This window comes from Bombina bombina, chromosome 6, assembly GCF_027579735.1.
Source record: "Bombina bombina isolate aBomBom1 chromosome 6, aBomBom1.pri, whole genome shotgun sequence".
Classification (NCBI taxonomy): Eukaryota; Metazoa; Chordata; class Amphibia; order Anura; family Bombinatoridae; genus Bombina; species Bombina bombina.
Genome location: NC_069504.1, coordinates 640,324,802 through 640,341,845, shown reverse-complemented (window position 1 = coordinate 640,341,845; position 17,044 = coordinate 640,324,802). Strand labels below are relative to the sequence as shown.

General features: G+C 40.1%; 1 protein-coding gene across 1 annotated transcript in view; it reads left to right on the top strand.

The window, feature by feature from the left end:
• TICRR (TOPBP1 interacting checkpoint and replication regulator) overlaps window positions 1-17,044 on the top strand; it is a 132,068-nt gene that overhangs the window by 90,160 nt on the left and 24,864 nt on the right. The window contains 1 exon segment of the mRNA XM_053717667.1: window positions 15,121-15,243. Within this exon segment, the coding sequence (XP_053573642.1) occupies window positions 15,121-15,243 (123 nt within the window).

Sequence of the window (17,044 nt, the reverse complement as noted above, 5' to 3'; positions counted from 1 at the left end):
AGCGTCCAAACAAAGTAAGGACAGTACTGCCACAGATGGTAAAGTTGCCCAAGATGATTCATCAGATGAAGGGAGTAGACATAGTTCTACATCATCTCCTTCTGTGTCTACACCAGTTTTGCCCACGCAGGAGGCCCCTAGTACTTCTAGCGCGCCAATGCTTGTTACTATGCAACAATTGACGGCAGTAATGGATAACTCCATAGCAAATATTTTATCCAAAATGCCTGCATTTCAGAGAAAGCGCGATTGCTCTGTTTTAAACACTGTAGAGCAGGAGGGCGCTGATGATAATTGCTCTGTCATACCCTCACACCAATCTGAAGTGGCAATGAGGGAGGTTTTGTCAGATGGGGAAATTTCTGATTCAGGAAGAATTTCTCAGCAGGCAGAACCTGATGTTGTGACATTTAAATTTAAATTAGAGCATCTCCGCGCACTGCTTAAGGAGGTGCTATCTACTCTGGATGATTGTGACAACCTGGTCATTCCAGAAAAATTGTGCAAGATGGACAAGTTCCTAGAGGTTCCGGTGCACCCCAACGCTTTTCCTATACCCAAGCGGGTGGCGGGCATAGTGAATAAGGAGTGGGAGAAGCCCGGCATACCTTTTGTCCCCCCTCCTATATTTAAGAAATTTTTTCCTATGGTCGGCCCCAGAAAGGACTTATGGCAGACAGTCCCTAAGGTTGAGGGGGCAGTTTCTACACTAGCTAAGCGCACTACTATTCCTATCGAGGATAATTGTGCTTTCAAAGATCCTATGGATAAAAAATTGGAGGGTTTGCTTAAAAAGATTTTTGTACAGCAAGGTTACCTCCTGCAACCTATTTCGTGCATTATTCCTGTCACTACAGCAGCGTGGTTCTGGTTCGAGGAACTAGAAAAGTCGCACTTAAGTTAGCTAATTCCTTTATTTTAGATGCCGCTTTGCAGTTAGCTAGATTAGCGGCGAAAAATTCAAGGTTTGCAATTGTGGCGCGCAGAGCGCTCTGGCTAAAGTCTTGGTCAGCGGATGTGTCTTCCAAGACAAAGTTGCTTAATATCCCTTTCAAGGGTAAAACCCTTTTTTGGCCAGAATTGAAAGAGATTATCTCAGACATCACTGGGGTAAGGGCCACGCCCTCCCACAAGATAGGCCTTTCAAGGCCAAGAATAAGTCTAATTTTCGTTAATTTCGCAATTTCAGGAACGGACCGGCCTCCAACTCTGCAGCCTCTAGAGAAGAGGGTAATGCTTCGCAAAACAAACCAGCTTGGAAACAGATGCAAGGCTGGAACAAGGGTAAGCAGGCCAAGAAGCCTGCTGCTGCTACCAAGACAGCATGAAGGAGTAGCCCCCGATCCGGGACCGGATCTAGTAGGGGGCAGACTCTCTCTCTTCGCTCAGGCTTGGGCAAGAGATCTTCAGGATCCCTGGGCATTAGAAATAGTTTCTCAGGGTTATCTTCTGGAATTCAAGGAACTACCCCCAAGGGGAAGGTTCCACATGTCTCACTTATCTTCAAACCAAATAAAGAGACAGGCATTCTTACAGTGTGTAGAAGACCTGTTAAAAATGGGAGTGATACAACCCAGTTCCATCGTGTGGAACTAGAATGGGGTTTTACTCAAATCTGTTTGTAGTTCCCAAAAAAAGAGGAACTTTCAGACCAATTCTGGATTTAAAGATTCTAAACAAATTTCTCAGAGTGCCATCGTTCAAAAAGGAAACTATTCAACGTTTTTACCTTCAATCAGTGAGGGTCAATTTAGACTACCGTGGATCTAAAGGATGCGTATCTACATATTCCTATCCACAAAGATCATCGATCAGTTCCTAAGGTTCGCCTTTCTGGAAAACATTACCAGTTTGTGCTCCCATTCGGGCTAGCCACTGCTCCAAGGATTTTCACAAGGTACTCTGGTCCTTCTAGCGGTTCTAAGACCAAGGGGCATTGCAGAATGGCACCTTACTTGGACGACATTCTGATACAAGCGTCGTCTTCTTTCAAAGGCAAAAGGCTCACACAGACATCGTTCTGGCCTTTCTCAGATCTCACGGGTGGAAGTTGAACATAGGAAAAGAGTTCCCAGTCTCCGTCGACAAGAGTTCCTTTCTTGGGGACAATAATAGATTCTTAGAAATGAAGATTTTTCCTAGCAGATGGTCAGAAGTCAAAACTTCTAAACGCTTGGTCAAGTTCTTCACTCTGTTCCACGATCTTCATAGCTCATTGCATGGAAGAGTAGGTAAGTTTGATGGTTGCAGCAGATGGACATGTTCCTTTTGCCGCGAAGACCATTACAACTGTGCATGCTGAAACAGTGGAATAGGGGACTATACAGACTTGTCTCCTTGATCAAGGAGATCAGGAAGACCAGAGACGTCACTCCGTTGGTGGCTAACCCAGGATCACCTGTCCCAGGGAATAGCTTCCGCAGACCAGAGTGGGTCCATCGTCACAACCGAGACCCAGGTCTAGTGGGCTGGGGCGCTGTCTGGGGACGCCCTGAAAGCTCAGGGTCTATGGTCTCGGGAAGAGTCTCTTCTCCCGATAAACATTCTGGAACTGAGAGCGATATTCAATACTCCAGGCTTGGCCTCAACTAGCAAAGGCCAGATTCATAAGATGTCCAATCAGACAACATGACGACTGTTGCTTACATCAACCATCAGGGGGGAACAAGGAGTTCCCTGGCGATGAGAGAAGTGACCAAAATCATAAAATGGCGGAGGATCACTCCTGCACCTATCTGCCGATCCACATCCCAGGAGTGGAAAACTGGGAGGCGGATTATCTAGAGTCGTCAGACATTCCATCCGGGGGAGTGGGAACTCCACCCGGAGATCTTTGCCCAGTTGACTCAATTATGGGGCATTCCAGGACATGGATCTGATGGCGTCTCGTTCAGAACTTCAAGGTTCCTTGCTACGGGTCCAGATCCAGGGATCCCAAGGCGACTCTAGTGGATGCATTAGTAGCGACCTTTGGGCCTCAACCTAGCTTATGTGTTTCCACCGTTTCCTCTCATTCCCAGGCTGGTAGCCAGGATCAAACAGGAGAGGGCCTCGGTGATCTTGATAGCTTCTGCGTGGCCACGCAGGACTTGTTATGCAGACTGGTGAATTGTCATCGGCTCCACCATGGAAGCTACCTTTGAGGACAGGATCTTCTAGTACAGGGTCCATTCGAACATCCAAATCTTGTTTCCCTCCAGCTGACGGCTTGAAATTGAACGCTTGATTTTATCTAAGCGTGGGTTTTCGGATTCTGTGATAGATACTCTGGTACAAGCCAGAAAACCTGTAACTAGAAAAATTTACCATAAAATATGGAAAAGATATATCTGTTGGTGTGAATCCAAAGGGATACTCATGGAGTAAGATCAAAATTCCTAGGATCCTTTCTTTTCTTCAAGAAGGTTTGGATAAGGGATTATCAGCGAGGTTCTCTAAAGGGACAGATTCTGCTTTATCTGTCTTGTTACACAAACGACTGGCAGCTGTGCCAGAGTGTTCAAGCATTTTGTTCAGGCTTTGGTCAGATCAAGCCTGTTACAGGACCTTTGACTCCTCCCTGGAGTCCTGAATTTAGTTCTTTCAGTTCTTCAAGGGGTTCCGTTTGAACCTCCTACATTCCATAGATATCAAGATGTTATCTTGGAAAGTTCTGTTTTTGGGTGCTATTTCTTCTGCTAGAAGAGTTTCTGAGTTATCTGCTCTGCAGGTGTAATCCGCCCTATCTGGTGTTCCATTCAGATAAGGTTGTGTTGCGTACTAAACCTGGTTTCCTTCCAAAGGTTGTTTCCAACAAGAATATTAACCAGGAGATAGTTGTGCCTTCTTTGTGTCCGAATCCAGTTTCAAAGAAGGAATGTTTGTTTACCAATTAGATGTAGTTTGTGCTTTAAAGTCTATTTAGAAGCAACAAAGGATTTCAGACAAACGTCTTCTCTGTTGTCGTGTTATTCTGGCAAGAGGAGAGGTCAAAAAGCTACTGCTACCTCTTTCCTTTTGGCTGAAAAGCATCATCCGATTGGCTATGAGACTGCCGGACGGCAGCCTCCTGAAAGAGTCACAGCTCACTCTACTAGGGCTGTGGCTTCCACATGGGCCTTCAAGAACGAGGCTTTCTGTTGATCAGATATGTAAGGCAGCGACTGTCTTCCCTGCACACTTTTGGCCAAATTCTACAAATTGATACTTTGCTTCTTCGGAGGCCTATTTTTGGGAGAAAGGTTTTGCAAGCCGTGGTGCCTTCTGTTTAGGTAACCTGATTGGCTCCCTCCCTTCATCCGTGTCCTAAAGCTTGGTATTGGTTCCCACAAGTTATGGATGACGCCGTGGACCGACACACCAATGTTGGAGAAAACAGAATTCTATGCTTACCTGATAAATTTACTTTCTCCAACGGTGTGTCGGTCCACGGCCCGCCCTGGTTTTTAATCAGGTTTGATGAATTTCTTTCTTTAACTACAGTCACCACGGCACCCCTATGGTTTCTCCTGTTTTTCTTCCTGTCCGTCTGTCGAACTTGACTGGGTGGGCGGAGCCTAGGAGGGACTAAATATGGACAGCTTTTGCTGTGCTCTTTGCCATTTCCTGTTGGGGAAGAGAATATTCCCACAAGTTATGGATGACGCCGTGGACCGGACACACCGTTGGAGAAAGTAATTTATCAGGTAAGCATAAATTCTGTTTTTTCGAGTTTCACCTGTACAATCTGTATTATGACTTGTAATTATTGCCTAAATCACATAAGACATTTATTTACTTGTTCCATCCCCTCCCCAAACTGTACCATTTTACAGATGCAAATATTCCAAAATCCAAACTATTCTGAATTCCACACCTTATCTAGTCCAAAGTCTTTTTTTTTTTTTTTTTTTTTTTTAAATTGCATGCTTTATTTGAATCGTGAAAATTTTTAATTTTGATTCAAATTACATTTTAATACAAATTGCAGTGATTTCTAAGTATAAGCCACTGCTTAGTGCTTTTATATTACAATAATGAAACCTACTGTTTTTATCCCTTTTTAAAAATCCTATGTGATCTGAGGAGCATTCAAATGTTTAGCCATCTGACAACTGTGTATGCAATAATGTTTATAGCAATCTTATACATTGTTGCAAAATCTACTTCTGCATGCTCCTAAGCTACTTTCAGCCTACCTAGGTTTACTCTATAATGGATACCAAGGGAGCAAGGCAAATTTGATAATATAGGTAAATTGAAAAGTTGTTTAAAAGTGCATGCTCTATCTGAATTATAAACGTTTAAGTTCATCTTTACTGTCCCTTTAGCATGCAATTTTAAGAAACTTTCTAATTTACTCCTATTAATTTTTCTTCGTTCACTTGCTATCTTTATTTGAAAAAGAAGGCATCTAAGCTTCTTTTTTGGTTCAGCACTCTGGATAGCACTTTATTATTGGTGGATGAATTTATCCACCAATCGGCAAGAATAACCCAGGTTATTCACCAAAAATGGGCCATCATCTAAACCTACATTGTTTCATTTCAAATAAAGATACAAAGAGAATGAAGAAAATTTGATAATAGGAGTAAATTAGAAAGTTGCTTAAAATTGCAAGCTCTATATGAATCACAAAAGAAAAAAATTGGGTTCAGTGTCCCTTGAAGTTAAATTACTGCTGCCAGGGGTTAAACAACTTTAACAACCCTACAGCTATGTGTTAACTCCTTGATTGACCAAAACAATGAACAAACTGCTGCAAATGAATCTTAGCTGTGCTTTAACTTCTTGAATGTCTGAACAGACAGTGCAGTTAACTGACAACTTGGGATCCAGTTCAGCTGTACAAGAGTTAAAATTATATTGGAGCAATTGAGCCTGTTTGCCACAATAAAACCCAGCAGTTAGTGACATGGTGTGCTGCAGAAGTTTTCAACTTTAGGTTCTGTATTTCGCTGCTTTCTACTGTTTTTTGCTTGTAGCTTTATAAAATCTTGAAACGATAGTTGAATTTGCAGATCAGGGTTTCAATTTGCTTACGTGTCTTTTATATTTTTCTACAAAAAAAAAAAACATTTAAGTTGTGCCATTTTGGTTTAGACAGATGTGTGCAGTTTAATATTTAAAAAATAAAATAAATTCAATGTTTTAATTTAAAGTGTTGTCACATTGAGAAAAATTGGTTTCCTGTTGCAGTTTGGGCACTTGAGCTCAAAATGTTTGCTTTTGCTGCTCTAGATGTTATATTCTTGTTCAGATTGTATTTTATTTATTTTGCCTTATATATTTAAAAGTATCCTTTAGTGCTCTATTCTGTGGTTCCCGAAAAGGATCAATATGGTGGATAAGAAATTGTAGACCTAGCTAACGCCCAAACCTTAAGTAGATTTGGTTGAAATTAAAGGGGTCAGTCCTAGGGTAGGTTTTTGAGAGAGTGTATCCAAATTGGTGATAAACTTTGGATAAGAGTGGTAAACTTTTTAAAACCTAAAAGAACATTAAAGAAACTATTTTTATTTATTTTTAACCAAAAACATTTATATGTAGTAAAAATCCTTATACTTTTAAAGTGATGGTAAACTTGACATGCTTTAAAATCAGGTCTAAAATCGGCGATCAAGCCATGCGGCACTTTTTTTTTTTTGTAACTAATGTGCTGGTTGGAGAACATTTTCAAACATAATTTATGTAAGAACTTACCTGATTTCTTTCATAGTAGCAAGAGTCCATGAACTAGTGACATATGGGATATACATTCCTACCAGGAGGGGGCAAAGTTTCCCAAACCTCAAAATGCCTATAAATACACCTCCCACCTCACTCATACCTTAGTTTAACGTATAGCCAAGTAGTGAGGTGTAAAAAGCATACAAAAAGAGGAACTTGAAAAAATGTGCTTTATACAAAAAATCATAACCACAAAAAAATAGGGTGGGTCTCATGGACTCTTGCCACTGTGAAAGAAAACAAGGTAAGTTGTTACATAAATTGTTTTTTTCATCTAAGTGGCAAGAGTCCATGAGCTAGTGACGTATGGGATATAATACCCAAGATGTGGAAGTCCACAAGTCACTAGAGAGGGAGGGATAAAATTAAAAATGGCTATATCCACTGAGAAATTAAATCCCAAAAAATAAAATTTTCTTAAAAACTCAAATCAAAGGCACTAGCATAGGACTGAGACAGCTGCCTGAAGAACTTTTCTACCAAAGGCTGCTTCCGAAGAAGCAAACGCATCACAATGATAAAATTTAGTAAATGTATGCAAAGAAGACCAAGTTGCTGCTTTGCAAATTTGATCAACTGAAGCTTCATTCTTGAAAGCCCAAGAAGTGGCAACTGATCTAGTAGAATGAGCTGTAATTTGCTGATGTGGAGACTGCCCCGCCTCCAAATAAACTTTGTGAATCAAAAGTTTCAACCAAGATGCCAAAAAAATGGCAGAGGCTTTCTGACCTTTCCTGGAACCAGAAAAAAATAAGACTAGAAGTCTTTCTGAAATCTTTAGTAGCCTCAACATATAATATTTTAAAGCTCTTACCACATCCATAGGACACAAGGAAGGAACAACAATTTCCCTATTAATGTTAGAATTCACAGCTTTAGGAAAAATTTTAAGAAGTCCACAAAACCGCTTTATCCTGATGGAAAATCGGATAAGGAGACTCACAAGAGAGCAGACAATTCAGAAACTCTACTAGCAGAAGTGATAGCCAAAAGAAATAACACTTCCCAAGAAAGTAATTTGATATCTAGAGAATGCATAGGCTCAAAAGGAGAAGCCTGTAAAATCTTCAATACCAAATTGAGACTCCAAGGAGGAGAAATAGATTTAATAACAAGTTTGATACGAGTCAAAGCCTGAACAAAACCATGAATATCAGGAAGCTTAGCAATTTTTCTATGAAATAAGATAGAGCAGAGATTTGTCCTTTCAAAGTTTTTGCAGACAACCCTTTATCCAAACCATCCTGAAGAAACTGTAAAATCCTAGGAATTCTGAAAGAATAAGAATAATCATGAGTTCAACAACATGAAATATAGGTTTTCCAAACCAGATGATAAATCTTCCTTAAAACAGACTTACAAGCCTGTATCATAGTGCTAATTACTGACTCAGAGAAACCTCTATAACTAAGAAATAAGCGTTCAATTTCTATGCCTTCAAATTTAGAGATTTGAGATCCTGATGGGAAAAACGGCCCTTGAGACAGAAGGTTTGGCCTTAAAGGAAGTGGCCAAGGCTGGCAACTGGACATCCGGACAAGATCCGCATACCAAAACCTGTGAGTCCATGCTGGTGCTATCAGAAACAAATAAGATTGTTTCATTATAATCTTGGAGGTCACCCTTGGAAGATGAACCAGAGGCGGAAAAATGTCAACAGGTTGGTAAAACCAAGGAACTGCTTAAGCATCCAGCATCTCTGCCTGAGGATCCTTGGACCTGGAAAGGTATCTTGGAAGCTTCTTGTTTAGTTGAGAGGTCATCAGATCTATTTCTGGAAGACACCTCATCTGTACAAGATGAAAAAACACATCTGGATGGAGAGACCACTCCCCCGGATGTAAAGTCTGACGGCTGAGATAATCAGTTTCCCAATTGTCTACACCTGGGATATGAATCGCAGAAATTTGACGAGTTGGATTCCGCCCAAGAAAGTATCCGATATACTACTTTCATTGCTGAAGGACTGCGAGTCCCTCCTTGATGATTGACATATGCCACTGTTGTGATATTGTCTGTCTGAATTTTTTTTTAAAGTTCTCTCTTCAATAGAGTCCAAGCCTGAAGAGCTCTGAAAATAGCACAGAGTTCTAAAATATTGATTGGTAACCTCGCCTCTTGAGGATTCCAAACTCAGTGTGCTGTCAGAGACCCCTAGACAGCTCCCTAACCTGTAAGACTTGCATCTGTTGAGATCACAATCCAGGAAGGAAGAACAAAGTAGGCCCCTTGAACTATAAGGTGATGGTTTAACCACCAAGTCAGAGAGAGTTGAGTGTTGGGATTTAAGTATATCAACTGTGATATGAGTATAATCCCTACACCACTGGTGCAACATGCAAAGCTGTAGTGGCCTCATATGAAAATGCGTAAAAGGGATTGCGTCCGATGCTGCAGTCATGAGACCTAAAACTTCCATACACATAGCCACTGAAGTTTTAAACAAGCTAAAACTAACTTAAATTGTCACGTCTGTTAGATTGTGTCCATGACCCTTTCTCTATCTGGAAACCTAAAAAGGTGACCCTTGTCTGAGGAATCAAACTCTTTTGTAAATTGATCTTACAACCATGTCTTTGAAGAATCCACACTAGTTTCGTGTGAGATTCTGCTAAATGAAAAGATTGAGCTAGTACCAAGATATTGTCCAAATAAGTAAACACCGCAATACCCTGCTCTCTGATTACAGATAAAAGGGCACCGAGAACCTTTGAAAAGATTCTCAGAGCTGTCACTAGGCCAAATGGAAGAGCGACAAATTGGTAATGCTTGTCTAGAAAAGAGAATCTCAGAAAACGATTGTGTTCTGAATGAATGTGAAGATAAGCGTCCTGTAAGTCTATTGTGGACATGAAATGACCTTGCTGAACAAAAGGCAGAATAGTCCTTATAGTCACCATCTTGAAAGTTGGGACTCTTACAAAACTATTTTGAAAATTTTCAGATCCAGGATTGGTCTGAACAAATCTTCTTTCTATGGAACAATGAACAGATTTGAATAAAAACCCAAACCCTGTTCCTGCTGGGGAACTGTGACAATCACCCCTGAAAGCTCTAGGTCTGAAACACACTGCAGAAAAGCCTGAGCCTTCAAAGGGTTTGTTGGAACATGAGACAGACAGAATCTTCCCATGGGAGGTCTTATTCTGAAACCTATTGGATTACCCCTATTTGATAACCTTGATAAACAATATCCTGAATCCACGGGTTTTGAACAGAATCTGTCCAAATGTTTTGAAATTTCAATCTGCCCCCCACCAGTTGAACTGGTTTGAGGGCCGCACCTTCATGCAGTCTTAGGGGCTGGATTTGGTTTCTTAGAAGGCTTGGTTTTATTCCAATTCTGAGATGGTCTCCAATTAGAGCCAGAGGCCTTAGGGGAAGGAGAGGTTTTTTGTTCTCTATTCTGACAAAAGGAACAAAAGCGAATGGGAGCTTTAAACTTACCCTTAGATTTCTTATCTTGGGGTAGAACTCCCTTTTTCTACCCCAATTATTACCCTGAAATGATAGAGATAGTAATATAGATTGACACCATGTCAGCATTCCAAGATTTAAGCCATAAAGCTCTTCTAGTATGAATAGCTAAAGACATAGATTTAATATAAATTTTAATGACAACAAATATAGCATCACAAATTAAATTAGCATGTTGAAGTAAAAGAACAATGCTAGACAGTTCAGAATCTGATAACTGCTGTGCTAAGATGTCCAAGCAAAAAAGTTGAAGCAGCAGCAACATCAGCCATAGAAATAGCAGGTCTAAGAATATAACCAGTATGTAAATATGCTCTTCTAAAGTAAGATTCAATCTTCCTATCTAAAGGATCCTTAAAGGAAGTACTATCATCCATAGAAATAGTAGTACATTTGGCAAGAGTGGAAATGGCCCCATCAACCTTAGGGACTTTTTCCCAAAATTCCAAATTGGCCACAGGTAAAGTATACAGCTTCTTAAACCTAGAAGAAGGGTTAAAAGAAGCACCAGGCTTAGACCATTCTTTAGTAATCCTATTAGAGAGAGCATTTAGAATAGGAAACATTTCAGGAGTAACCTCAGAAGTTGTAAAAACAGAATTCAAACGAGTACTAGTTATGTTATCAAGAGGACTAGACTCCTCAATTCCCAAAGTAAGCTATACTTCCTTTAATAAAGAACGAATATATTCAGTCTTAAAAAGAAAATATTTGTCAATTTCAGTGTCTGATGCAGGATCCTCTGAGCCAGAGAGATCCTCGTCAGCAGAGGATACTTCAGTATGCTGTCGGTCGATACAAATTTCATCAGATTTATGAGAAGTTTGGAAAGACCTTTTACGTTTATTTGAAGGCGGAATAGCAGTCATAGCCTTCTCTATGGCTGCAGCAATATCATTTTTCATATCTTCAGGAATATCATGTACATTAGACTGTGAAGGAATAACAGTAGATGTACAGTATTTGTACTTATAGAAACATAATCAGCATGCAATAATTTGTCATAACAAGTGCCACATATTTGTGTTGTAAATTAGCTGATCTTACGTCTTCAGTTCACACACTTAGCTTTGGTAGAATTGTGTTTAGGCAGCTTAGTTCCTACAGTAACATCAGAGGCAGGATCAGTTTGAGACATCTTGCAAAATGTAGCAAAAAATAACATTTAAACAAAATATGCAATTTCCTTAAAATAGCAGTTTCATTAATGGGAAAAAATGCTAATGATAAAATTCTTATACAAAAGTAAAATCAAAAGCAAACATCATAGCCCTCTATAAACAAATGAGAGCAGCGGGCAAAAGAGGGATAGACTTAAGCCCGTGACACACTGCAAGCGATGCGGCGCGAGGCAAAGCAGCTGCTTTGCTTCGCATCGCTTCTGAAGTTCAAATATTTCATCTCTGAGCGCTTAGCTACGCGACCTGACGCAGCAGAGTGCTCAGAGATGAAAAGGCAAGACACACTGAGCGCGCACAGCTGCATCTACACGCTGCGCGTCGCTCTGCTTGCAGTGTGTCACAGCCTTCAGTGTAACAAATGTTTTGGCGCCAAGAATGACACAAAGATGACGCAAATGCAGAGGAAAAAACTTTTGGGGCCAAAGCTAACACAATGCAATGACGCAACTTGCGTCTTAACAGGTGTGACTTTGCGGCAAAAAAATTTGCAGCAACAAAGACGCAAGGAATTATGCGACTCGCGTCATGACAGACGCAATTTCGCGCCAAAAATGACGCAATAGTGTTGAAGAAAAAAACAACGTGAAACAACTGAACCAAATAAAAATTATTATTGTACAATTAAGCAAGATTACAGCAGAATTACAGCATGTCACTCTATACAGCAATACAGAGCTTGGTGCGCAACATCATATAAGAATAGTGTCTCTCTTATGATCCATGTGCTGTACTTCTAGCCAATCAAGGATCTTTACACGTAGCAACTCAGTGGTCTTATCTAGTCCATACAGACTTGGGTGTTCCTACTTAGCTAAAAAGTTCTATTTTGCATGCACAGCAGAAATAGTTGAATTTGACAAGAAAGGATATTGCTTTTAAAATTACAAATGTCTGTTCATTATGAAACATAAGGAAAAATATGTAGAATTAATTATTTTTCCCTAACCGTAGCATTTTATGTCATTGCAAGCCTAGTTAGCCCACGAAAAGTTTAAAAAAAAAAGACTCCAAGTTAAAACCAGGGATAGACAAGGTGTCCTTACACGGACACTGGTGTCCGTGACTGGCCCTTGCAGTGTCCGCCGCCCATTTTGCTGTGGGGAGGGAGGAGTAAGACAGATGAATACTGGTCCTGACTCCTCCTTAACACACGCAGCGCCACGTTTTGCAGGGTTGTGGCCACTCCCACATGATGCCGCTTAGTACCAGAAAATGACTGAGTGAGACAGAGAGGGAAGATTCAAGAAGCAAGCTGCCACTGTGACCCTGGAGCTTTATATGCAAAGGTAAAGCATTTTAACCAGCACCTGAGGTTTATTATAAGTAGTATTTAAATAGAAAGAAAATATATAGTAAGGTTGTGAATCATAACCTTAGTATATCTTTTCTTTCTGATTAAATAATAGGAAAGGGAAAATATTTAGTGTGAATAAAATTAGTGGTGTTGTGTCAAGAGACTGCTTGCAATATTGGGTGATAAGTTATGGAATAAAGCCTGAGTGAAATACTGGATGTGTATCTTCTGCATCTGTATAATAACACCCAGCTCTATACAAAGACACAGTAGTGACACTGGCACATGTGTATAGCCAGACAAGGGCTGGTTATAGGATCAGTGGTATCTGCATCAGTATAATAAAATTCAGCACTATAAAATAATCGTTATAATTGTAAATGTACCTTGGTGTCCTTCACTAAAGGTCTTTACTTTAGAAAATGTCTGCCACAGCCTTGGCTCGTGCCTATCCCTGGTTACAACTAACTGGAACCCCAGGAAAAAAAAAAAACCTAAATTCTCCCATAAACATAATTTCCATGCTGAAACTGTAAGACTGCAAAGGGAAATATACACAGACTTGACTCATGGCAAATATATGCAATATATATTAAAAAAAAGTTATAAGGTGCCAAACATAGCTGAGAGTGTCTTAAAAAATGATATATACTTACCAGAAGACAACCATCCACATATAGCAGACAGCCAAACCAGTACTGAAAAACATATCAGCAGAGCCCGAGAATAGATTTCCCATAGGCAAAAACATCAGACAATACTCACTTCACAATCCCTCAGACAAACGCTGTACTTTGAGAGGAATTGGGCTTCAAAATACTTAGAAGCGCCTTTCACAGAAGAAATCAAGCACATCTTGCTTCACCACCTCCAAAGGAGGCAAAGTTTGTAAAACTGAGGTATGAGTGAGGTTGGAGGTGTATTTATATAGGCATTTTTTAGGTTTGGTAAACTTTGCCCCCTCCTGGTAGGAATGTATATCCCATAAGTCACTAGTTCATGGACTCTTGCCACTTACACAAAAGAAATGACTGTTGAAGTGGACAGCCGGAGTGCAGGCTAATAGAATGGCACAGCTAGATTAAAGTTACAGTTCATTTTTATTAGAAGTGATCAATTAAAGTCTATCTAAAATATCGCTTAGTTTCAGGACCAGATTAAAAACTTGTCAACTTTACCTTCACTGTAATATTTTTGTCCCCTTTTCCTGTAACGTAAAGGTTCATGAAACACAAAATTTTTCAAACTTGACTCCTATACAACAGAAAATTTTAAACAAGTTTCCAATTTACTCTTATCTAATGTGCTTCATTCTCTGGGTATTCTTTGTTGAAAAAGCAGTAAAGCACTACTGAGAGCTGGTTAACGCACTGGGTGATTCAAAAATATGAGGCATATATGAGGGAGAGGGTGTCTCTAACCAAGCCCCCATCTCCATACCTAGATTGTGCTGGAGGGAAAAGTTTAAAGGGCAGACTCCCCTCTTTTAAATGGCACTTGTTCTTCTACAACACAATTGGAGTGGGAGATGGGGGCTCTGTTTGAGACCCTATCCTCTTTTAAAGTGATATGAAACAACAATGCTCGTTTGTTAACAATAAATATGGTAAAGTAAACCTAAAAAGGAACACCTCCAGTGTGAAGAGTGAAGAATTTTGAAAACCTATGTTTTTACTCATGTGTGGGTATGAACAAATCTTGCTCCCTGTTACCTAGTCTGTGTAGGGCTGTGACAGGAAACACAAATGTAGTGTAAAATAATAAATAAAAAGTACCATCCATTTAAATAGATAATAGAAAGCATTGCAATATTTTGTATTTAAGTATAAGCAAATGCTTAGTGCTTTTTTTAATACAACCATAAAACTGACTGTTAACATACTTTTTAATTGAGGGGTCTCTTATGCCTATAACATGCAGTTAAAGCAGCAATCACCTGCACTTACGTTTTCTGTGATTGAGTAATGATTTGAATCTTACATTGGTATGCAAAATTATGATATATGAAGTTGAATGTACCATTCAGGTCCAGGAAATGTCACAGATAAGAAAGATCTGATCCAAACAAGGACCAGCTGTTGTCACAACATGTACTTCACCTATGAAGAGGGGGGTGGAGGGTTACACGGTGATGAGGGAAAGCAAGCCTGGTCATTCTAACAGCAGGTATTTCTCTACTGCACTTCAAAGCATAATTAGTGTTGCTGGGGCTCTTGTAAGCAAAGACAAACCTAAAAACCTGTTCCTGTATTATACCATTTTATGTCATGTCTCACTAGATGACATCGAAGGTCTCTTGTTTGATGCGGCTTTGCATGTTCTCCGCTAATCTAAGCAATTTACTTTTTAGCTTGTAGCAGGATTGACCTGTTATGTATAGTAGAGATTTATCTATTTTTACAACATTTTTCCAGTCCATATTTATATTCTGCTATTCGTGTTAATCTAATTAGATTATTGCATTCTGTTTTTTTCCATTAGGTTTTACTCCACCAAACAAGATTTTGAAACATTCTTTGTCTACTAGCGGTTTACTGGCACTTACTCAGTCACCTATGCTGTTTCAAGGAAAAACACCATCGTCCAAAAGAAAAGTAATGCAAGGTAGCAATATGCAAATATGTTTACAATTTTATTTTAATGTCTTCATGTACAATATTAAAACCTTCCAAACATTTAGTGCTGTAATTCCCTTTTTTTTTCCATCACAGAAAGATAGATGTACAAATACGACCCGTGTTGGCATTCAGAACCCAGCTCTAGTTAAAACCGATTCGAAATGAGTCCCACAACCTAGTTATGGGTGTTGATATGATTATATAGAATATCCAAACTGAATAGTTTTCTTAAGTAAAAATAAGTATTTACTGTCATATTTAGGTATGTATATGTGATTCCTGCAGACAATTAGGAGAGCACTGTTTTTAGCAAAAAAATAAAATTTATTTCCAAAGATCAATTACTTTCTTTCCTGGCAGGGAGAGTCCACATCCCCTCCCGTAATATTTTTTTTTAGGTGGCTTCCCGTTACTTTTTCTTTTAGCACCTCTATACCCTAATGTTTCTCTTGCTTTTCCTTGTTCCCTCGGCTGAATGACTGGGTGATAGGGGAAGTGGGAGGGATATTTGAGATACTTAAGAGGCTGTGTTCCTGTTCCATGGCATAGATTCTGGTAAGATTGTTTCATTTTTTTATACACAAAATGTGAACACACAAAGACAGGGTCACAGTGTGATAACTTTTTATCTTTTATAGAATCAAGGGTTAATATCCCATTGTACATAATGTTTAGTGTCATTGCTGCGATATGGGTAGTACCTCAGACCTTCCTGGTTCTTGTTAAGATGGCTAACATTATTAAGAATAAATTGGAGAGGTTAAGTTCTTAGTTTAAGAAACTGTTCCCTGTCCCGGACTCTCAACTCGAGCTATGGGGGACTGTCCCTAAGGTGTATGGTGCTATCTCTTCGCTCGTGAAGCGGACCGTAATTCCTCTCGAGGATAGTAAGTTATTTAAAGAGCCCATGGATAAAAAGTTAGATAACATGTTGAGAAAAATGTTTCAGCACACAGGGTTTGTTTTTCAGCCAGCAGTGACGGTAGCCGGAGCTGCAACATATTGGTGCAAATCTCTGTCTGAACTTGTCGAGAGGGAGACTCCCCTTGACGAAAATCAGCAGAGAATTAAGGCCTTGAGAGTCGCTAATTCTTTTATTTGTGATGCCAATATGCAAATTTGCCTGAATGCAAAGGTATCAGGTTTTTCCGTACTAGCCCGCAGGGCTCTGTGGCTAAAGTCGTGGTCTGCGGACATGACCTCTAAGTCTAGACTGCTGCACCCTCCCCTTTCAGGGAAAGATCCTGTTCGTTCCAGGATTGGCCTCAATCATATCCACGGTCCCGGGAGGCAAGGGCGCTTTCCTGCCGCAGGATAAGAAGGCTAAGCCTAAGGGATCTACTTTTCGTCCTTTTCGTGCGGACAAGCAGCCCGCCGCGAAAGCGGATCAGTCCAAGGGAACTTGGAAGTCAGCTCAATCTTGTAATAAGTCCAAGCAGAACAAAAAGCCAGTCGAAAGAAAGTCGGCATGAAGGGGCGGCCCCCGACCGGTCAACGAACCAAGTAGGGGGCAGATTATCTCTTTTTAGAAGTCTAGTTGCATGATGTTGAGCACTCTTGGGTCCTGGAGGTTATTGCCCAAGGGTACAGGATAGGGTTCAGATCTCGTCCGCCCAGGGGCAGATTCCTTCTGTCAAATCTGTCTTCCAGACCGCAAAAGAGACACCTTTCTAGAATGTGTGAAGGATCTCTCTTCTCTCTGAGTAATTGTACCAGCACCCCGAGCAGAAAGTGGTCTAGGATACTATTCAAACCTTTTCGTGGTCCCAAAGAAGGGCACGTTCCGC